General features: G+C 36.9%; 1 protein-coding gene across 8 annotated transcripts in view; it reads left to right on the top strand.

The window, feature by feature from the left end:
* Positions 1-23,535, top strand: part of ZMAT1 (zinc finger matrin-type 1) — a 40,618-nt gene extending 17,083 nt beyond the window's left edge. For 2 of the 8 annotated variants that reach the window (XM_055081927.1, XM_028482903.2), the window contains exons 2-7: positions 4,943-5,049; positions 9,206-9,307; positions 9,385-9,559; positions 11,150-11,434; positions 20,195-20,294; positions 21,545-23,535. In XM_055081927.1, the coding sequence (XP_054937902.1) occupies positions 4,943-5,049; positions 9,206-9,307; positions 9,385-9,559; positions 11,150-11,434; positions 20,195-20,294; positions 21,545-22,862 (2,087 nt within the window). In that variant the 3' untranslated portion in view covers positions 22,863-23,535. Of the gene's footprint in view, positions 1-4,942; positions 5,050-9,205; positions 9,308-9,384; positions 9,560-11,149; positions 11,435-13,604; positions 14,370-20,194; positions 20,295-21,544 lie in introns of those variants that run through there. The other 6 variants (XM_028482902.2, XM_028482901.2, XM_028482904.1 and 3 more) reach the window with 6 other exon arrangements.
* Positions 23,536-24,102: the final 567 nt, after the last annotated feature.

Raw genomic sequence — 24,102 nt, 5'->3', positions numbered from 1 at the left:
GATTTTGGATCATCTTTGCTATCATTATTCTGAATTCTTTTTCAGGTAGACTTCCTATTTCCTCTTCATTTGTTTGTTCTGGTGGGTTTTTGCCTTGCTCCTTCATCTGCTATGTGTTTCTCTATCTTTTCATTTTGCTTTACTTACTGTGTTTGCGGTCTCCTTTTCACAGGCTGCAGGTCGTAGTTTCCATTGTTTATGGTGTCTGTCCCCAGTGGCTAAGGTTGGTTCAGTGGGTTGTTTAGGCTTCCTGGTGGAGGGGACTAGTGCCTCTGTTCTGGTGAATGAGGCTGGATCTTGTCTTTCTGGTGGGCAGGTCCACTTCTGGTGGTGTGTTTTGGGGTGTCTGTGGCCTTATTATGATTTTACGCAACCTCTATGCTAATGGATGGGGTTGTGTTCCTGTCTTGCTAGTTGTTTGGCACAGGGTGTCCAGCACTGTAGCTTGCTAGTCGTTGAGTGGAGCTGGGTCTTGGCATTGAGATGGAGATCTCTGGGAGATTTTTGCCATTTGATATTACGTGGAGCTGGGAGGTCTCTTTTGGACCAGTGTCTTGAACTTGGCTCTCCCACCTCAGTGGCCCAGCACTGACACCTGGCTGGAGCACCAAGAGCCTGTCCTCCACGTGGCTCAGAATAAAAGGGAGAAAAGAAAGAAGAAGATAAAATAAAATAAAGTAAAATAAAATAATATAAAGTAAAATAAATAAAAAAATTTAAAATGACATAAAATAAATTAAAAAAATAATTATTAAGAAAAAAATTTTTTAAGTAATAAAAAAAAAAAACAAAAAAAACGGACACACAGAACCCTAGGACAAATGGCAAAAGCAAAGCTCTACAGACAAAATTACACACAGAAGCATACACATACGCACTCACAAAAAGAGAAAAAGGGAGAAAAATATACATATCATTGCTCCCAAAGTCTGCCTCCTCAATTTGGGATGATTCGTTGTCTATTCAAGTATTCCACAGATGCAGGGTACATCAAGTTGATTGTGGAGATTTAATCCCCTGCTCCTGAGGCTGCTGGGAGAGATTTCCCTTTCTCTTCTTTGTTCGCACAGCTCCCGGGGTTCAACTTTGGATTTGGACCCGCCTCTGTGTGTAGGTCGCCTGAGGGCATCTGTTCTTCGCTCAGACAGGACAGGGTTAAAGGAGCTGCTGATTCGGGGCTCTGGCTCACTCAGGCTGGGGGGAGGGAGGGGTACAGATGTGGGGCGAGCCTGCAGTGGCAGAGGCCCCCGTGACGTTGCATCAGCCTGAGGTGTGCCATGCGTTCTCCTGGGGAAGTTGTCCCTGGATCGCGGGACCCTGGCAGTGGCGGGCTGCACAGGCTCCCGGTAGGGGAGGTGTGGATCGTGACCTGTGCTTGCACACAGGCTTCTTGGTGGCTGCAGCAGCAGCCTTAGCATCTCACGCCCATCTCCGCACCCCTGTTGCTGCACTCTCCTCTGTGGCTCCGAAGCTCCCCCCCTCCGCCTCCCGCAGTCTCCACCCGCGAAGGGCCTTCCTAGTGTGTGGAAACCTTTCCTCCTTCACAGCTGCCTCCCAGTGGTGCAGGTCCCATCCCTATTCTTTTATCTCTGTTTTTTTCTTTTTTCTCTTGCCCTACCCAGGTACGTGGGCAGTTTCTTGCCTTTTGAGAGGTCTGAGGTTCTCTGCCAGCGTTCAGTAGGTGTTCTGTAGGCGTTGTTCCACATGTAGATGTATTTCTGATGTATTTGTGGGGAGGAAGGTGATCTCCGCATCTTACTCTTCTGCCATTTTGAAGCTCCTCTCATATCCCTTTTTAATCACGTCTTTTCCCTTGTTGAATGCAGAATTAAGTCCAAATGCCCTAATGAAGCCAATTATGATTTGGCCTCATTCCAAGCTTTCAGATATTGTACTTCATATTCTTGTGTACCCCCAGGTACCTTTATTCCACTCTTTTTATCTGAATTTTATACATCTTTTAAAGCTTAGTTCAAAACCTGTTCACCTCTAGAAAGCTTTACCCAAACTCCTCAGCAGGAACCCACTGTACCTTATGTCTTATATCACTCATGACATTTTGATCTTGGAATCATAGTTCTTTTTTTAAATAAATAAATAAATAAATAAATAAATAAATAAATAAATAAATAAATAAATTAGCTGCACCGGGTCTTAGTTGCAGCATGGGGATCTTTAGTTGTGACATGCGAGATTTTCGTTGCTGCACGCAGAATCTTTAGTTGTGGCCTGCAGGATCTTCGTTGCAGCATGCAGGATCTCTCAGTTGTGGCATGCGAACTCTTAGTTTCGGAATGTGGGATCTAGTTCCTCCACCAGGGATTGAACCCAGGCCCCTGCATTGGGAGTGTGGAGTCCTCACCACTGGACCACCAGTGAAGTCCCCATGGTTCTTTATCTACACGTCTTCCTTACTAAATTGTAAATTCCTTGAGATTAGGAGTTATTCACTTGCTGTGTCATTTCCAACGTGTGGAACAGTTATGTATTTATAATGGAAAAAATCAAGATAAAACAAAGTTCCGCTCCACCAAATAACACATGTGACAAGTTATTTCGATTTCAGTGAATCCTAATTTCCTGACCTTCAGAATGTGGGAAATATCACTTACCTTGCAGACTTGTTTAAAGAACTAAAGGGGTAAGCTATTATCTTGTTTACACATAGAGGGCCTTCAATAAGTGCTCGTTCTTTTTTCTTATCTCTTTCCAAAATGTGTACCATAGTACTTTGAAACTAACCTCAGTAAAAACCAATAAAGCTAAATTATGTGCAAGACATTGAGGGCCTGAACTTGGGTAGTGTTATGGGGAATTAAAAGGAAGAGATGGATATCAAATAACGTTATAAGCTAGAATTGACATGAAACAGTGATTTGCTGGGGAGCAGAATGGCTGAGATTTTGAGTCTGGAATATTATGCCATTTAATAAAGAAAAACAGACCAAGATCTTGTTTGAGAAAATGAGTCAAAGGCAATAAGTCTAGGCAATACCATTCTAAAGGAAAAGTTGTAGGGTACCAGTAACTTCATGGACTTCATGGAAATTTATCTGGGTCACCAGTAATGAAAGGCTAGGTTAAAATACTTAGCCTTCATATTTCCCAACTTGAGTGTCAGTGTCAAACTTTGACTATTAGAAGTGGGGAAATCTGGAATTAAAGGTTGATCTAGGAAAGAAATGAGTGTTAAATTTTAGGAATTGTTGAACCTCTAAATTAGTAGTTTCCTTTTGTCTTATTTTTTTTTTTTTATGCGGTACGCAGGCCTCTCACTGCTGTGGCCTCTCCCGTTGCAGAACACAGGCTCCGGACGCACAGGCTCAGCGGCCATGGCTTACGGGCCTAGCCGCTCTGCGGCATGTGGGATCTTCCCGGACTGGGCCACAAACCCGTGTCCACTGCATCGGCAGGCGGACTCCCAACCACTGTGCCACCAGGGAATCCCTCCTTTTGTCTTCTTAATGGAAACTTTCCCTCTGTAACAAGTTATATTGCCACCAAATAATAATATTTACTTATTAAATAATTTAATAGGAAGTTCAATATCTTATCACTATGCTCAGATTGCATATAGTAGTTAATTCTGAAACAAGGGAAGTCCTGAAATACATTTTAGTTAAACTCTCTACCTTGCTGACTTTAAAAGTCAAAGTTAGAGAAATCATATATTTTAAAACAACCTAAAAATAATTCAGAGAGGATACTATATATTATAGGGATAAATTTTTAAGTGTTCATCAACTTGTTTTTGACATGTTCCTCCTTACAGTTATTATTATCTTGAGCATGCAATTTAAGTAAGCAGTTTTAGTCCATACAGTGGTACTGAAAACAAAACTTAGTTGCAGATATCCAACATAACTTTTAGAATAAATACCTCTAAAGGTTTTTAAATAGAAAGTCCTACATACTTCTTGCAAAAATTGAAAAAAAACAGTTGTACAGAAAATAAAATGTTAAATTTTCTCCCTTTCTTCCTTTTCTAGCCCTGCTTCCCAAAGTTAATCACTTTTAAATTTAATTTATATCTTTCCATATTTTTATATGTGATATATATTTAATTTTTGTTAGTGTCAGAAATGGATGTATTGTATTTATTTTTCTACAACTTTTTATCCATTTAATATATCATTGGACTTTCTCTGTGAAAGTATGTGTGGTATCACCTTATTCATTTAAATAGCTAAATAGCAAGCAAAATTTTGATGTTTTGTGATTTATACCTTATAGATGCACTAATAAATTTTGGGGGAATACATTGCAGCTGTTAAGAAGTTTAGATAGAAGTGTGGACCTCAAGTGTAAATTCAGAAAGTTTTGGCATGTGTTATTTATTACAGTGAGAAACATTTAGAAATAACACTTCTAGATGTTATTATATGAACATTACTTTATAGCTTTGGGGCCTTCTGTGAGACTTGTTTGGCCAGATGAGTGTGCTAATGTTCGTACAACAATTGAAAATGCTTGCCTACTATGGGCAAAGTTTTTTTGTGGTTCCGTGTGATTTTTAGATAACATTGGAGCCATAGCTCCAGATAAGTGACAGTCTTATAACAATGCCTTTTTAAGGATTGTCTACTGTAAAACACAAATTCCAAGGCTTGGTTTTTTAATCCTGCCGCTCATTATTGGTGCCCCAAATCAGTCTACAAAGCTCATGAAGTTACTGGTACACCCATAACTTTTCGTTTGGTATGGTATTGCCTAGGCTTATCATGTTAAAAAAATAACTCTTGCTATATCCTACATTAGAGGCATATTTATTATGCTCATATTAAATTGCATATTCAATAAGCAAAAAGCTTTTACTGTAGCCTCACAAGCACTCAGGTTTGAGGTGGTATATGAAACAATATGTAGTTGAAGAATGAAAATGATACTTCTAAATATTCATTTATGTGATATATAGTCTCATTACCCTTTATTTTATTCATAGCTATGACTTGGAAAGAACAGGAGAAGACTGAACTTTTTACAGATAATTTTTGTAATATATGTGGAGTGGTGCTGCAGTTTGAATCACAAAGGATTTCACATTATGAGGTAGGTTAAAAATAATGGGAATAGAATCTAAAATAGGTTTTTAAGTACAGCAGATAAACTTCATATATTATCTGTTTTTGATTCTTATGAGAATCCTGTGTATTATTTCCCTTTGATGGATGAGGAGCCTGGCTCAGAGAGGGACAGTAACTTACTAGCTTAAGTTTGGAGAATTCGGGTTTAAACTTAGCCTTTTTGACTCCAAAGCATGTTTTCTTTTCTTCACATCATTCTGCCTCCATTTGTATCTGTCAAGCCACTATATCCTTCGTGTCCTTGTAATAAATATAAGGGAAGTTTTATAAAGCTTGAGTAGGAAACAGTTAATGTGAATCAAGGGATATTATTGAACTCCAGAGTTTTCCTTTACAGTAAATGAAGGATAAAAACAAAATGAACTAGTCTTACACTTGATTTAGCTACATGTTTTTAAGCACAGTACCATAGAATTCTAGAGTTAAAAGAGGAATGTTTAATGTTCTTACTTCTTTAGTTTATTGATTAGAAAACTGAAACCCAGAGGGATAGTGATTCTGCATAGCTAATCTTGGCATGACTAAGCTTAAAAATGATTTCTTCTAATTTCATATCCAGTGTTCTTTCCTTTCTTTTAGTTAGTGTTGTCTCCCATTTCTACATCATATTATGAACTATTGGATTTTTTTTCATATCTGGTATCCGTGTTAACAAAAGTACTAGATACATTTACTTAAAAGAAATATAATACCAGTTCTACTTTTTTAAACACCTCATCTTGTTTTGCCCATTGCTAATCTTATTGGCAACTATGTTTCAGTCCTTATGTTGATTGGGATTCAATTACTGTAATTACAGATAGTGAAATTGTGTTGGCTGTGGATTGAGAGGACGTAGGTTCAAGTCTTAACTCCACCATTGTTGTGAAACCCTGGGCAAGTCACTTTGCCTCTCTGAGCGTGTTTCTTGAGCCTGCAAAATGGGGGCATAAAATCTCTTTTACTATACTTGTGAGAATTAAGTGAAATCAGATATCTGATTGTCCCTAGCATATCCTGGGACCCCGAAGCTCAAAGATTTAGAGTTAATAAAGAGAGAAACATAATGAAGGGGCTCTGTGATAACTGTGGTTGGAACCATTTGAATTTAAATTTGAAAAATCACTTTTATGGGCTTATGAAGTACTATTCAGTGTAGAAAATATACAAAAATATAAGAAAATATGAATCAATCATAATTCTGTTGCTTGTAAGTAAGCATCATTTAATTAACTTCTATTTAGTTTATATGATTCCAGTATGCTTTCTAAACACACAGACATATTTTTACAAAAGAGAATTGTATGTTGTTTTGCACTTGCTTTTTCATATAAGAACATATTCTGAACACTTTGTCCTATCATTACATCTTTTTACTTTTCTATAATAGTTTAATGGCTATAAAGCATTATGTTATGTAATGTTGTAGCATATTTTTAAATTTAAATTTCAGTGCCATCTGTAAGTTTGGTACTTAAGCTTGTTAAATAATCAAATCAAAACTATACATGACTTTCCATATATTTGAAAGCACTTCTGTGCAAATATCCTACTTGAAAAGGTGATTTTTTTTCTCTTTAGAATACAGCTTGGTTAATAGTGTCAGACTATCTCAGCATAGTATTTATTGTACATGTAAAATAGGACAGTACTGCAGAAGTTTTGAATTTTAATGAGGTTGCACTTATTAATATTTCCTTTTGTATTTATATTTACATGTTTAAGAAACCATTCTTTGTTCTTTTGTCATATAGATATTTCTGTCTATTTTCTTCTAATACTTTTAAAAGTTTTATTTTTTAGGTTAAAGTGTTTGATCCATCTGGTATTGATTTTCACATATGGAGGGTGGTAACATTATTTTCCATACAGATAGCCAGGTATCCCAGCAATATTTATTTAAACAGTCCATCCTTGCCTCACTGATTTGTAGTGGCATCTCTATCATAAGTTAATTTTCATATATACATATATATATTTATAATGTTTTTTTTTGTTTTTGTTTTTGTTTTTTTCGGTACGCGGGCCTCTCACTGCTGTGGCCTCTCCCGTTGCGGAGCACAGGCTCCGGACGCGCAGGCTCAGCGGCCATGGCTCACAGGCCCAGCCGCTCTGCGGCATGTGGGATCCTCCCGGACTGGGGCACGAACCCGCGTCCCCTGCATCCGCAGGCAGACTCTCAACCACTGCGCCACCAGGGAAGCCCTATAATGTTATTATGTTTTATTGTATTGCTCTGTTTGCCTGTCTCTATAATAATTTCACCTTATTAGTATAGCTTTAAAATATGCCATGATACCTGGTAGGGAAAATTTATATGACAAAAAACTCATTATAAAGTTAAAAGACAAGCCACAGATTGAGTGCTATTTATAACCGATATAACTAACAAAGGATTAGTATCTAGAATATATAAAGAACTATATATCAATTAGAACAAGAAACAACCCAGTAGAAAAATGGGAAAGTGTTATAAACAGGCTATAGGAGAGATACTTAACTTCAGAAGTGATCATATGGGAAATGCAAGTTAAAGTGATAATGAACTATCTTATCAAAACCATCATGCTCACAAAAATTGAAATCTAATAGCACTTAACACTTCAGGAGAATATAGGAAGACAAATCACTCACATATGCTACATTTGGAGTTGTAAACTGCTTCAACATCTTTTTTTAAATTAATTTTTATTGGAATATAGTTGCTTGCTTCAACATCTTTGGAGAGAAATTTTATAATACCTATTAAAGCTGAAAACCCTCATACCTTATAAGCCAAATAGTCCATATCTAGGTGTCTACTTTAAATAAACTCTTGGACATTATATTAGGAGATATGTTTACATATGTTCAGTGCAGAAATGCTTGTGATAGCAAAATAAACAGAAACATAACTGCCTTCAGTAGGGGATTTGATGGGTAGCATATGGAGTGGAATATTATGCAGCATGTAATATGAATGAACTAGAGCTATATGTATCAATATGGGCAAATCTTACATAATATTGAGTTATAAAAAGTTGAAAAGGATATGAATAGACTGATTCCATTTTCATAAAATTAAAAAATGACAGTAGTACATAATACTGTTTATGGGTACATGCATATCTAGTAAAAGAAGAGAAGCATAGAGGAAATGATATAGACCAACTTTAAGATAGTGGTTACCTATCGGGAGGGACTGAGGAGGGGAGGGATTGTTGGCATGAGGAGATAGGACTGTATGTGTAAAATTTTACCTCTTTTGAAAAGGAGATCTGAAAGAAATATAGAAAAATGTTAATAATATCTGTTAAAACTGGGCAGTGGGTATGTACTTCAACTATATTATTTCCTGTGTTTTTCTATATGTATATATTTCACAATTTAAAATGCTGTAGAGAGAGAGTAAGTAGTTGCCTCACAGTATATGTTCAGGAATGTTGTTTCCCTTCTATTTACACCAACATTTTCGTTATTATGTATTTTGTTATACATTTGTTCAGAGATTTTTCTAATGTGCCTAACCTAGAAGGGTTAATTTCCTCACATAAAAGAATTTGAGAGGTAAGCAGTACAGGGCTGATGTGACAGCTCCATAACATTATCAGAGATCTAGGCATTTTCTGTCTTTCTACTCTGATGAACTAGCCTCTGTCCTCAAGATCCCCCATAGTCCCAGATGACCTTTAAATCTTAATTCCAGAAGCAGGAGGGAAGAAGGTTAGAAGAAGGGTTTCATCCTTCATCCTGTTAGGAGGCTTCCCAGAAGTTCTACCCAGCATTTCAGATTACATCTTATTGGCCAGAATAGAGTCACAAGGTTACATCTTGCTGAAAGGGAGGCTGGAACATGCAGTCTTTTAGCTGGGTATATTGCCTAAGATGTGTAACTAAGGAAGAAGAAGAGGTTTGATATTAGGCAAAAAAAACTAGGAGTCTCTGTCAAAAACAAAAACCTAGAAGTTATTGGACTCTAAATTAAAGCATTATTTTCATTTTAACTGAGATTTAGAGATTTGAAAGCATGTGAAGCCTTTTCGTAAACTTGGTACACATTAAATATATTTCAATTCACGGGTACTGTCCTCAGATTTGAAGAGGTGTAAATTTGGGGTACCTCTGTTATTGAATAAACAAAGTCATATTATATCTTTTTTCAGAGTGAAAAACATGCTCAAAATGTTAGGTTTTATTTTCAAATGCATGGGGAACAAAATGAAGTGCTTGGTAAGAAAATGAAGATGGATGTTAGGAATTTTCAGGTGAGTGGCCTTTGTTGATGTTGTAATTCGAAACTTTGAGTTATTGAATCTTTCTGACAAGACTGTGCTTATTTCAGATGCATAGGAGTGAAGTAGTGGACAGAAACAAATTTTGTGATCTCTGCAACATGATTTTTAGCTCCCCAGTTGTTGCTCAGTCTCACTATGTGGGGAAAGTCCATGCTAAAAAACTGAAGCAATTAATGGAGGAGCATGATCAGGTATCTCCATCAGGATTTCAGCCAGAGATGGGTAAGATGACATTCACCTCTTTAGCTTCAATACAGGGTCTCTCTATAATTTTTTCCCATCTCTGCCATCCATTTTTTATTGGAGAGACTTTTACTGTGCCGCAGTAACTTGGTTCTTCTTCTGCCCGGTTAATCTCTTTCTGTATCCTTGTAATTTAATATAGAGATCATAATTGCTAGCTGAATTTTAAGAAATGTTGCGACCTCTCCTTTTCAGTTTATTAAATCCAAATAAAAGCAAGTTATTTGCTATCTTGCTATAAAGAAAGAACAATAAGCAACCTGAGCTCTCCAGTTTCTAATCAAATTATAAAGTCTTAGCTCCTTCTTACTTCTTCCCCTTGGCATCTATCTCATTCGTTTTTTTGCTTTAGTACTTACGAAAACACTATCTCATAGTGTGTGTTCAGACCAATGTCTTCACCATAATATAGTTATGTTGCAGCATTTTCTGACTATAACTATAGCCAAAAAAAAAAAGGTATGGAATCTTCTTCTACCCGATTGCTCATTCCTTTCTTCCTATGAATATAAAGAAAAAGTACTACTAGCATTATCAATCAGCAGTTATTGAGTACTTATTTTATGTTAGATGTCAAAGATACAGAGAACTATAAAACGTTGCTGTTTCCTCCTTCCAGTGATGTTGGGCCGCCAGCGCATGAGAGAACTGACCCACAGATCTCACTTCTGGCCTGAAGTGGCAGAGTACACCCTGGAAAACCCAGCCTGTATTTTGAAAATGTTGTGTGCTAGAACAAAAAATAAGATGATCAATTTTCTGGAATAAATAATTTACCAAATTCTCACTAGCTTCTACACTTTAGGAATAAAGCATGCCTAGCATGGAAATTTTACCAATATTAATTTCCAACTCATACCGTAGGCCTCATCAGCATTAAAACATATAGTTTTCTTAATAAATGAAACCAGAATTATTTTAAAATTTATTCTAGTCTCTCTAATTTTTGTATATTTGTTTTTCTGCCTGTCAGTCAAGAGGGACAGAATCAGTGTGCCCTACAAGAGAAAGCATCTTGTAAAGCCTTATCTTTAGTCCCCAAAATTCATAAATTTGTTCTCAGAGAGGAGACTAAATGAAAGAGCTCTGAAATAACTGTAATTGTGGAAACGTATAATTTTATAGCCTTAAACAACTGCATAAATTTTATTTTGATACAGACACCACATATCTGGACTGAATAGGTGATTTACTGTGCTACTCAAGAAAGACACCAACTTAGAAGTTGGTACCATCTCTTTTACCCTCACTAATTTCAAGAACCATCCTAAGACATCTCTTATGCCTTCATTGATTTTTCAAATGAATTCATTTGAAATAAATGCCTAATGCTGAATATTATTTCCTGTAACTTTGTTGGAGAAACTTGGTGACAGACTTGTATTCAAATTTCTATTCTCACAGAAGGAAATTCTTTTTAGCCTGAGTACCTTTATCCAACAGCCCTATACGGAAAAAGTCCAGAGACAGTAGGTTTTTAAAGAACTCTAACTTTCCCTAATACTTTATAATGAATGCAGCTCTAATAGCTGGACACATGTTGATCACTTTTCATTATGACTATTTCAGCAGGTGTGCCTATTACTACTTCTGCAGAGTCAACTTTTCTGAAGCCCCTTGTTGTCAAGCCTCCTCCAGGTGGGATTAAAGACAAGACTATGCCTTCCTCTTCCAGCAGTGCTTTGGATTTGAATAATCCAAACAAGTATTGCAAGCTCTGTCCTGCTTTCTTTAATAGTCCATTAATGGCCCAACAACATTATGTTGGGAAAAAACACAAAAGAAATGAAGCTAGGAAGAATTTTGTAGACAAGATAAGAGAGAAACCTCTTCCAGCAAAATCAGATGCAAATGGTAAACAGTAAAAATATCCCAAATCTCTTTCTTAGGAAGTTTATATTTTATAAAACATACTGGCTTATGTATATACTATTATGCTTTTACTGAATACGAGGTTGATAATACTCATGGGATCATAGAATTTTCGATAAGTAAGGACTTTTGAGTCCACGTTGGTCTGTCTGTTGGTTTTCTAGAAAATGAGACCCAGAAAGGTTTAGATGACTCTTATTAATAAAATATAGGTATTACCACGGTTTCATGTTATATCATAGGTACATAAGGAAGTATTTTAAATTAGTATCATGTAGTTATATCATTTGGTCACTAAGTATGACTTAAGTGTCTCTTAGGTGCTAGGCTAGTCATTCTTGGGAATACAAATGAAGATATACTATTTTCCCTGAAGGGGCAAGTATATAACTACTTGGGTTAATAATACTTCATTGCAAGAAGCTGCAGACACGGATTTTTGTGTACATATTTTTGGTAACCAGAGGAGCCAAACATCATGGTTCAGAAAATCTTTATAGAGGAAGTATATGATTTAGATTGATAGCAGTGGGAAGGAGAGAGGATGAACAAAGGAGCTGAGAAAGAGTCGCAAGAATTCAGGCGCAGTAAAGATTCTGATCCTGACTGGAGTGATCCACTTGCTCTTCTAACCATGTGTTTTTTCATTTTTCCCCCACAGGCACCTTCTCACTACTAGTATATTTTATTCCCTTTTCATATTCTCTTCTCCACCCACTTCTTTTCCTCTACTCACCATTATTTTTCAATTCTTTCCTTACTAGACCTTTCTGCTTAATGTGAAAATGTTCATTACTGCCTCCTTGAAGCTCTATTCTTTGTCATTAGTAACTCCTTATGCTATTGTTCTTTTCCCGTGTTTCTATTTCTTTTCTGTTTTCTTTGGGTGCTCTTTTTAAAATTCATTGTCTAAATGTAGGCGTTCCCATGGTTCCATTCTTGACCTTAATCTATAACATGATCTAATCCATTCCTCTGATTTCATTTCTCATCTGTATGCTTATGACCTTTCTGCAAAGCTTTAGATTCATATCTTCAAAGAGCCGCTACCTCTTCACCTGTATACCCCATAGCCATTTCAAAGCCACTCAGTCATTCGAAGTAGAAACCTGTAGTTAATTGTAAATCCCACAGCACCATCTACTTCACTTCCTATATCTAATGAGGCACCAAGCCATGACTGTTTTATCTCCTGAATCTTACTGTTACCTTTTCTCCAGCCATGCTTTTCCCACAGTAGTTCAGGCCCTTAGCATTTTTTCTAGAGTTTTGCTACTCAAAGTGTGGTTTGTGACCAGCATTATAAACATCACTTGGGAGCTTGTTAGAAAAAAGAATCGCAGGCCTCACTGCAGACCTACTGAATCAGAATCTGCATTTTAACAAGATCCCTAGGTGATTTGTACTCACAATAAATTTTGAGAAGCATTGTTCTAGAATATTGCCACAACCTCTAACTACTCTCCTTGCCATCAGTTTTGTCTCCCCAGATCCACCCTCAATTTAACCACTAGAGTGTTTCATCTAAAGTATACATCTTTTCATGTCATTCCCCTGCTTAAAAGTCCTTATTTCTCTATTTTCTAAGGATAAAAATCTAAGCTTCATAGCTCTCTACCCTCTTGTCCCTATCTCCTTCTCCAGGCTTATTCCCTGCTGCTTCCTGCTATGATCTATGTGGGTCAGAATCTACAAACTGCTTATGGTTTCCAGAAACCATTACCCCATTTCTTGTCTCTGTGCCCTTCATGCTGCCATTTTGCCTAGAACATCTTCATGTCCCTCTTCTCTTGACCAACTCCTACTCATTTCACTTCTTTCAAGCCTTTTCACTTCCTTCAAGGCTTATCTTCTGTGCTTCCTTAACCTGCATATCTAATTATCTCTCCCTGTGTCTTTATCTCCCACTAGAATGTAAGGTCTTTGAGGGAAGGGACTTCATCTAACTCATCTATATTTCGAGTACTAGAGATAGAAACTGGCACAGAGTAGGCCTACCTCAATAGAGATTAGTTTAATATATAAATCAGTGAACTATTAGCCTTTATTTATTGAGTGCTAACCCTGTGTTTGTACTATTAAGTTTTCTGCTTAATGTGATTCAACATATCCCCAAAAGTTACATAGAGATCTGTATTTTTATCTAGGATTTTAAAGAACATTGATTTAGGCAAGTGTAGAAATAGAAGTGGTAGGGCTTCTGAAAGTCATAGATGTTTGGAGAAATGACAAACTTCCACTTGTTAGGGTATTTTTCCCATCGCTATGCTGAGGGTAATCTGAAATAAGTGGCTTCTAGTTTGTGGCATTAGGTAAATTGGAACTGAGAAGTGTGTCAGCCATGAGAAATGTGTGCACTTTGGTCACTTCTGAAAGGAGGGTCATTTTAGCACTCTGAAGTTTCAAGGTTATTAGATTGAGAGAAGAATTTTGGTGAAATTTTCATCTGACTGGGGAGGCGGGTGCTGATCATCAGCATAATTTAATCCAGTCATTGAAGTCATTTTACACTAGCCTCTGAAGGTGAAGCTCAAAAAACAGATTTTCATCCCTGCCTTGACTATTTCATTTTGATAACAGTAAACATTTGAGGATTAAAAAATAGCTGAAGAATTTAAAGTAGCTAATGAGAATTGCAAAGAACAGCTACAGCAGAAGCCCATATTATAAGTGAGCAAGTGGTAAGACAAAAACAACTTAACCTGTGCCACTTTAACTATATTCACTCTTCACCCATTTTCTCCCTTCTTTCTGTCTCTGCCTTCTTTTCTATCTGCTATTGTTTATATATGTTTCTACTCTATCTAATCTCTTTCTCTTTTTTTTCATCATTCTTACTGCTCTCTTCATGTCCCTCATTCAGTCCAGATCTTATTAGCACAGGAATGGCTACCATAACGATATGGAAATAAAGTATGTATGTATTTTTAATTTACTGTATTTGTTTTATTTATTTTACTAATTTCTAGCCCCATTATTGCACTTAGATGTCTCACCTTTACCTGTAACTCAACATATCTAAAATTGAATTAATAATTTTCCCTAAAACCACTTTAAATTTGCCAAGTTTTCTTTCTTTGCCAGTAGTACCACTATTTATTAGTCACCCACACTTGAATCTTTGAGGGCATCTTTGACTAAATTTCCCTATCTCCTATCCATCCACAGTCTTATCAGGTCTTAGAACTATTTCTCCTTCCTTTATCCTTCCATTGCATTTTCACTACCATCATCTCACACTTTAATGCTGTAACCACCTTCTGGAAGGCTTTACTTATACCTCATTGTTATTCTCTCACTACCTAGTAGCAAGATTTCAACCCAGGATCAATTCCACAGTCCACTTGTTCTACTTTTACATTCAGAACACTGAGTGATGCTGTGGAGAATTATATAAGGATAGAGATTGGGTAGCTCTACAGAGTCTTATTATCTAATCTCTGTGGCCTTTTAGTCCTACTTAATACTTTTCCTTTTCCTTCACTTTCCTTTCAGCAGTGATTTTTAAGCCTATACCACTCTCCAGGACTCTTTTCTACTGTTCAACACTCCCCCTCCTCACAACATTCAGGCAAGCTTATTCCTTATTTCATCAAGAAAAATGTGGCCATCAAATGTGGATACCAAGTATCTTGCCTTAACCAAATAATCCCTTAACCTTGAGTTTCCCTTTAACTACTACATTTTCCCCTTCTCTTCTTTGCCAAGTTTTTGTTGTGTTGTTGTTTTTGTTTTTCATATATACTCTTAACTGTCTTTACTGATATTCACTCCTCAACTCTTTACCATTTGTTGACACACATTCCCCCAGCCCTCCACACCACCACTGTACCGTTCCACTGAAACTGTCCCTCACAGGGTTACTGTGACTTCTAAATTTCTAAATCCAATGGCCATCTTTACTGCATTCACTAAACATTCCTCCTTTGACATCACTCTCTCCTGTTCATCCTTACAACTCTGTCCTTTACTTCTTGATTTTTCATGGACCCCCACTCCTCCTCTACCATCTAGTTTAAAGAGTGGCACTCTCCAGGGTTTTTAGCATTATGTTGGTGTTCCTATGCCCACCCATACATTATCCTCAGGACATCTCACCCACTCTGATCGTCTTAACTAACCCCCATCCCCTGATTTCTCCAAAATTAACCTATCTTCTGCCTTTCAAATTCCCATATCTAACTGCCTATTGGACACCTTTACATGAAAATCTCACAGATATATCAGATTCTGTGTGTCCAAATTCAAACTCACCAATGCTTACTCTCCCACCTTCTAAAATAGTACTTCCTTATGAAGTTCCAATTTCAGTTAGGGTCACCACCCACTCAGTCACCAAACTATGCTGAGAGGTATTTTAGACTTCTCTAGATTCCTCCTTCTCCCTTATCTCCCACATTCACTCAGTCATTAAATTTTGTCTGTTTTAATGGTAAATATTTCACCAATATCCCTGCTTCTCTCTACCCCTACTGTGACCTTTCTCGCCCATGCCCTCCTCATCTCTTGCCTTATGTAACTGTGGTCTCCTTACTTCCAGGCTTGCTCCTCTTAAAATTACCCTCCATTTTGCAGTTAGAGGAGAGATTTCTCTAAAACACACAGCTGACCATGTTACTTACTACTTAAACCACTTCAAGGTTTCCCAGCCCACAGAATAAAAATCTAGGCTCCTTAGCATAATATAAAAGTCTCTTTGATGTGATACACTTTTGCCTCTCCCATCTCGTCCCCTTATATTTTATTCTGCAACAATTCCAAATTTTAACTAGTTCCTGTAAACACTTCTGTGTTTTTTTTCATGCTATTTCCTCTGCCTACAGTACTCTTCTCAACTCTTTTAACTGTTTATTTTTCATTTTTCCAAGTTTAACTAAGGCATCATCTCTTCCAATAGCCCTCTTCAGACCCCCATATTGTACTAAGTGCCTCTGCTTCCTTGAATTCCCATACCTCTTAAGCATACTTGTCTTACCTTTTACCAAATGAGATTGAAATCCTCTGTTCATGTGTCTGTTTCTCACTTGGATTTGTGAGCAACCTGCCCATTTTATTCATCTTGTACCTCTAGCATCTAGCATGATGCTTGGTGCCACAGAGGTGTTTAGTGTTGGTTGAACAGATTATTTGAATTCAGCACATCATGCTCATTTCTGTCTCTTCCATACCTGATATCGTTTTCATCCCCGGGAATGCCCTAACTGCTTTCCTTACAATTCAAATCCTTCTTTTCCTCCAAAGTCCATCGCAACTTCCCTCACTTCTCTAGCTCTTGGTATTCTCCCCTTCCTCTGATTTTTCATAGGTATTACTGTTCATTGACAGTTGCATTAATTATAGTCCCTTAACTGAATTGGCCCCCTTGAGACAAGGGATTGTATTTTATTCTGCAATATCCTTTTCAGTGCTTTATATGGGAATGAGTATATGGTTTTGCTCAATATTTGATAATTGTTTATTGAAAGGCAGTGTTGTGTAGTGGGATAAACATAGATTTGGAGAAATGTTTGAAGTCAGTTGCCCAGTTGCACCTCAGATTCCTCAGGTATAAAATGAAAATAAGGCTACTTCACAGGATTGAAAGAGGATGAAATGAAGCAGTATATACAGTACCCATCACAGAATAGGTCCTCAACCAATGTTAGTTTTCTTGAAATATTTTGTTTATCTGCTGTAATTTAAAAACATGTAAACTGGACATTTTCTATTTTTCTTCATAAGCTAAATGCCACATTAAGTTGCATTTTTGCTTGCATGTAGCTCTCAGTTGTTTTTCCCCATTTAAGACATTAGATCAATGGTTATCATTCTTGACTACATACTAGAATCCTGCAGGCAGCTTTTAGAAATCCCAATGCTCAGGCCATCCCTAAAATCAATTAAATTAGAATCCCTGGGACCCACACATTAGTGTTTTGTTTTCTCTTTTTTAACTCCCTAAGAGATTATGATATAGAGCCAAGACTGAGAACCAAAATGTTAGACTATAAAGATATGCAGTTCCTCAATCTATCCTTTGAAAACAAAGACCTTAGTCCAGGGAGTTATGAGATAGGGCTGTGATTAGGGGAAAAGTGGGCTCCACAAGTGTTAGGTTATGGATGATTCTGAAAGTTACAGGTTGCAAAGAAGCTTGAGTTTCTGGGTGAAGTCAGAAAAAGGGAATCCTAGCAGGGCTGAGGGGAGCAAAACTTGACAGGCCCAAGGATCAGACTCAGATAGGAGAATAGACAGTGTAAGGAACATAGTAGAGGCAGGTTTCAGTAGGATCAGACCAGGAATTTTGATCTTGGGGCCAATAAATAGACTTCATGTCTTCACAGAAAGGGTTTACACCGTTTTTATATATTATTTTTTGAGATGTCTATATCCTAGAAAAAGATAAAGAATATCAGTGTGTCAAAAAGACAAGGGCTAAGGTAATAGAAAGCAGACCATAGTTCCAGAACTGCCTCTGGATCTTTCATATGTGACCTGCAGCTCCTCTGAACTACTATATTGCCTATATTATAATCTTCTGGTATAATTTGTGAAGAAACCAAGGAGGAACTGAGGAGAACATTATATACAATATACTCTATAAGCACTAAACAAATATGTAAAACCTCTGAAATATAATCTGAGTTTATAATCATAATGAAGATCATTGACTCGATAATCTAGGCAGTGGTGCTCAACAGTGGCTGCACAGAAAAATCATCTAGAGTGCTTTCAAAAAGTAAGAAAGCCTGGTTCTACCCCTAGAGATTCTGATTAAATTAGTCTTATGTGGAGCTGTAACATGAATATTTTTAGAGTTCTCCACAAGGTTCCAATGTGTAACTAACATTAAGAACCACTAGTCTAGAGGAAACCAGGATTCCTGCTTATCTTGCATAACTTGGGTGCCCTCAAAATACATGGTATTGGCCAAGTGAATCTGAGCCTTAATTTTCCCACCTGTTAAATAAGGTTAGTACTAATTTACTGAAAAGGGTTGTTATGAGCATGCAGAGTCCTGGATTTAGTCCTCAGCTTTGCAGGAAGTCCAGAGTCTTCAGAGGTGATCAGCCTCAAATCAGGGACTCCACAAACCAAAAACAAAATTGGAAGATGCAGATAAATAACCAAGGAACTGGAAAGGTATTCCCTTAGTGGTTTTTTCCACACATTCTCTGACAATAATTAGCTGGGGTATTGTTAAAATACACATTCCCTGTCCCAGTGAATCATATTCTCCAGAAGAGGGGGTCTGGGGATCTATATTTTAAACTCACACTCCAGGTGATCCTTACCAGAGAAGGCTGAGAAACATTGTAGTTTAATACACTTTTTTTCCACACATTCTCTGACAATAATTAGCTGGGGAATTTGCCAAAATACAAATTCCCTGTCCCAGAGAATCATATTCTCCAGAAGAGGGGGTCTGGGGATCTATATTTTAAACTCACACTCCAGGTGATCCTTACCAGAGAAGGCTGAGAAACATTGTAGTTTAATACACTGTCATTCTGGTATTGATTTATGGTAGGAGGAGAAATATATATTTCCAGTTCCCAGGTTTTTAAAAAAAGTATCTATCATCTAGGGTATCCTCTTTTTTTGTATCAGTAATATGGGAAACCAAATTATAATCAGAAGTGGCTTGGCAAGCACAAAATCAGAGCACAGGAAGAGAGGATAATTTTGAAGAATTATTTATTTAGACTTTGACATAATCGGCTGAGCTCTCCTGGGCCCACCACAGAGTATATGTCAATAGTGAACATAGTCCTTATGTTTTTCAAAGTCAAAATCTTTCTTTCTCCTTGGCAATAATCTCCTGTTTCTGTGAATAATCTTTGCTTAGACAAGACCAATACACTTAGTAATAATTAATTCAGTGGCCTTTAAGTGATTAAGTTGCTGTTTGATTTAAAAGAAGATGGTCTTGCCTGACCCTAAAAATCTCTGCACCCATCAGTTTATTGCCTCTTCCTTAGGGTGGGATTGTTTTTATATTTAGCTTATGAAATTTATTAATTTGCTTCTTCAGACCAAAGGGAAAGTGGAAGGATGATAAGATTTAAAAAATAAAGCTTAATCTGTCACCTGCTTCCTGTTCTACCTATGAATCAGAATAGAGAGGTAGCTAGTATATCTATTCTATAGTTCTTGACCCTTATGAAGTGGTAACTAGCAGTTTTGTTTTAGAATTTTGCTTTCAGCATTTATCCTGAGAGTGGGGCTCACTGAACCTCTCTCCTTTCTAAAATCTGTCTGTGGAAATAACTTTTGGTAAACTAATGCACTACAGTGATTTCAGGTAAGAGAGTAAGAATTTGCTTTTATTTGTTTTTAATATTTTGGGATGTTTCAAGTTTTAGTTGGGTAGAAAGAGAATTAAGGGCAAACAAAAAAGAGGTAGGTTGAGGGATTAAGAGGCAAAGATTGATTGGGCATGCTAAATTTGAAGTGTCTGTTGTACTTTCATGTAGCAACAATAAACAGGCAGATAGCAGTTTCTTAGGAAAGAGGCCAAGGCTAGAGAGGCAGTGTGGTGTAGTGTGAAAAATTTTGGACTTTAAATTAAGAGACATGGGCTCTGATAGGCTGTCTCTGTTACTAATGCTGTGTGACTTTGACCAAGTCGTTTGACCTCTCTGGGCCTTAGCTTTAAATTGGGAAAGTTCAAGTAGATGATCTCTAGTAAATTCCTGTCCAGCTATGTGATTCGAAGTGTATTCCTATTGACCTTCTTAACTTGAACTCTCTGTTTTTCAGCATTTATTATGAAAACCTACATTTGTTATATTTGTAATATCACCTTTACATCTTTAGAAATGTTCCGGTCCCATATGCAAGGAAGTGAACATCAAATTAAGTAAGTATTTCTTGCCAAAATGCTCCTGTGATACCAAAGACCAGGGCTTCTGTCAAGTACCTTTGCATGTACTTTACAAACTTTCTAGGCATTTATTTCCCTAAGAGTTGATCCTGGGTATGGTTGGTGATATTTGTAACATATTGTATGCTAGTTCCATCCCCCAGGGATTTCTCTTGTCATGATAGTAACTGACAGAGCTGGCTAACTGTCACCCCTCCTGACCAGACAGCATTGTCCTTCTTTGGAAAGATGCTAAAGGATCATTCTCAGGCTAACCATATAAATTCAAATAATCCCTGTAATCCCTGGAAGCTTGGCTAGTTCCAGAGATTCAGTGATCCAGTCATCATACTTCCAATGAGGTATAGTGGTTAAGAAAGAAGGTCTTGTTGTTAGACAGAACTGAATTGGAATACCAGATCTATCTTTCTGCCAAGTATGTAACTTTGGACAGCTCTGACATAAAGTGGTTATAATGAAATATAAAAATATGTGCAAGGTGCCTGACCTGGCACATAGTAGGAGCTCAATACACATTTATTCCAATCTGTTTTGTTATTTTAAGGAGGAAAGGATTGAGTGGACAATTGGGGATCAGATAAGTCAGGTAGTGGGACAATGGGGCACTTAACTATTGTATATATTTTTTGTTGCTTTTAAAATCAAAGCATACTATTTCGGTTACATTATTTTAGTGGAAAATATTTATATTATTGAGTCTGAATACTAAGTAGCTAAGTTGTCTCACTCACCAAATTAACCTTCATTTAGACTCTTTTTTAAAATCTCAGGGTTCCAGAATAAATAGCTGTCACATTTATAGATCTGTACAGGGAACTAATAATCAAAAATTTTTAAAGCAATGTGACATTCAGATCAGACCATCTTTAGGGCATTAAATATTATTGGTCCTTTCCCACACATCCCAACATGCCTTATATTTTTAAGTACTACAGCAGTATCAAATATGTCTGCTTCTTTGTACCCATCTTTCCCTTCATCCAAGGCCTGAAAATTTTTTTATGTGTAAAACATGGTGAGGTGCTTAGAAGATATCTGACTACCCCTGCTGCTTCTCTTTGACATACAAAAAGTCACAATTTATAGCTTTTATATTGAGGTAGGTTTTAAAATTTTGTTTGGGCCTCTGTTGTATTTGTTTTTTCAAACTAATATTTTTGAAAGCAAAGCAAACATTCCAAATAAAATAATCTAGTAACAAGAACTTTCTACTGTCTTGTTTGCAGAGAATCCATTGTTACCAATCTAGTGAAGAATCTGAAGAAGCCACCAGAATCTTACCAAGATGAAAGTACAGATTACATCAAAGTACAGAAAGCCAGAGGACCAGAACCAAAGACTTGTTTCAGAAAGGTGGAAGAGACTTCTTTGGAAGCCTGCAGGTACAGAGAAGCAGTTGATTCCAGATCCAGACATAGAATGTTTGAACAAAGACTCCCATGTGAGACTTTCCAGACATACCCAGGATCATACAATATTTCACAAACAGTGGAAAACCAGTTACCTCATTGCTTACCAGCTCACTCAAAGAACACATATGACTCTTTCCAAGATGAACTGGAAGATTATATCAAAGTGCAGAAAGCCAGAGGACTAGATCCAAAGACTTGTTTCAGAAAGATAAACGAGAGCTCTGTGGAAACCCATGGGTACAGAGAAGTTGATTCTGGACCCAGACCAAGAATGTGTGAGCAAAGACTTTCATTTGAGACTTCTCAGACCTCCCAACGACCATACAGTACTTCACCAGTGGAAAGCCAATTACATCACTGGTTACCAGCTCATTCAAAGAGGTCATATGACTCTTTCCAAGATGAACTTGAGGATTATATCAAAGTGCAGAAAGCCAGAGGACTAGAGCCAAAGACTTGTTTCAGAAAGGGAAGCGATAGCTCTGTGGAAACCCATAAATACAGAGAAATGGTTGATTCCAGACCCAGACATAGAATGTTTGAGCAGAGACTCCCATTTGAGACTTTCCAGAATTACCCAAGATCATACAATATTTCACAGGCAGCGGAAAACCAGTTACCTCATTGCTTACCAACTCATGACAGCAAGCAGAGATTAGACACTATGACCTACTGTCAACCCACCAGAGACTATTTCCCAGAAAAACCAGTACCCCTGAGCCTTAGTCAGCAGGAAAATAATTCTGGCCCATACAGTGTAGAATCTGAAGTTTACAAGCACCTCTCCTCAGAAAACAATACCAGTGACCATGAAGCAAGTCATACGCGGAAACATCAGAAGAGAAGAAGGCACCTGGAGGAAGGTGAAGAAAAGCCAGAGAAGGAGCAGTCAAAGCATAAAAGGAAAAAGAGTTATGGGGATACAGATCTAGACAAGGACAAGAGTATCCAGGAAAGGAAAAGAGAGGGAGATAAAGTTAGTTCAGGAAAGCTTAAGCATCGAAAAAAGAAAAAAAGCCATGGTGTTCCCTCTGAGAAGGAAGAACATAAGCACAAGAAAGAGAAAAAGAAATCTGTTGAAGAAAAGACGGAAGAGGAAATGCTTTGGGATGAGTCTATTCTTGGATTTTGAACTTTTAGCTTTGTTTACCCAACGAGAAATCGGTTAAGAATAGGGAAATTTAGACAAAGACAGGAACATCCAATGAAGAAAAGGAGAGGTGAATACAGTCAGTGTCAGTTCAGGAAAGCTTAGTTTTTTATGTGTAAAAATTGAAATTGAAAGAAAAGACAAGCCTAAACCTAGTCTCTGAGAAAGAAGAACCTAAGAAGAACCTAAGAACACAGTAAGAACATAAGAGAAAAGGAAGCCTGTTGAAGAAAAGACAAAAGTGTCAGTGCTTTAGGATGAGTCTTCTCTTGGATTTTGAACTTTTCAGTTTTGTTCCCTTAAGGTTGAATTGAAGAAATAAGTTGAAGAATTTGGTTTTGTTAAATTCATGTTATTGAATTTTCCTAGGTGGACAGTTACTTTAACCGCTAACAAAAGCCAAGTGAAGTAAGAGTATTCAATATGCCTTTTCCTCAAGTTATTTTTCCTTATATACTAAAGTGAAAGAAAAATTACATGTTTCCTGTGTATAAAGTAATTTCCCTTAATGAGGCTGTCTCTGCTTCTATTCTTCAAATTGCTGTGACAGTGAATTACTTACCTGTGGGAGATAATTTATTTTAAATGAGATAATTACCAGGCATTACAGAATCCATCCCTTGTTTAGGTTTGTGTTAGTGTTGGTGGTATTTTATTGTTGTTATTGTGTGTTTGTTTATGTTTCTTGGTTTTCTCCAAGGAAATCGTGTGAAGCGATTTAGACTAATTTTTTGTTTGTTAAATCTAATTTGCAGTGTATTTTTGTATTTTCTAGTTCTGAAAGTGGAAAATGAAACAGTCTATAGTAAACTTAGATGATATATGGTTTTAAAGAGCTCTAAAAAAGTACTGATAAAAAATCAGTCTATATTCTGGAAATGTTTATATTATATTAAAGTATTTTAATTTCTACATATTGTTTTATGTAAATGATCATTTCCCAGCTGGATATTATCTTACTTTGGGAGTGAGAGAGGAAATAATTAAACAGTTTGCACCTCTGGGGAGATCACACTATAAAGTTTTAATAGTTTCATTTATCCTACATCTAGCTTAGGAGAAGCTGATATTCAGGCTTGAGCTCAGTTTTAAGTTAGAAAAATATGACCAGCTAAATACTTGAAACTGAAGAAGGAAGAATTTATAAGTGGCAGAGGACTGTGAGGAGGGGGCATTCCCTTTATTTATTTATTTAAAATTTATTTATTTATTATTTATTTGG

Source organism: Physeter macrocephalus, chromosome 21 (assembly GCF_002837175.3).
Source record: "Physeter macrocephalus isolate SW-GA chromosome 21, ASM283717v5, whole genome shotgun sequence".
NCBI classification, from domain to species: domain Eukaryota; kingdom Metazoa; phylum Chordata; class Mammalia; order Artiodactyla; family Physeteridae; genus Physeter; species Physeter macrocephalus.
This window is presented reverse-complemented; position numbering and strand designations above follow the sequence as displayed.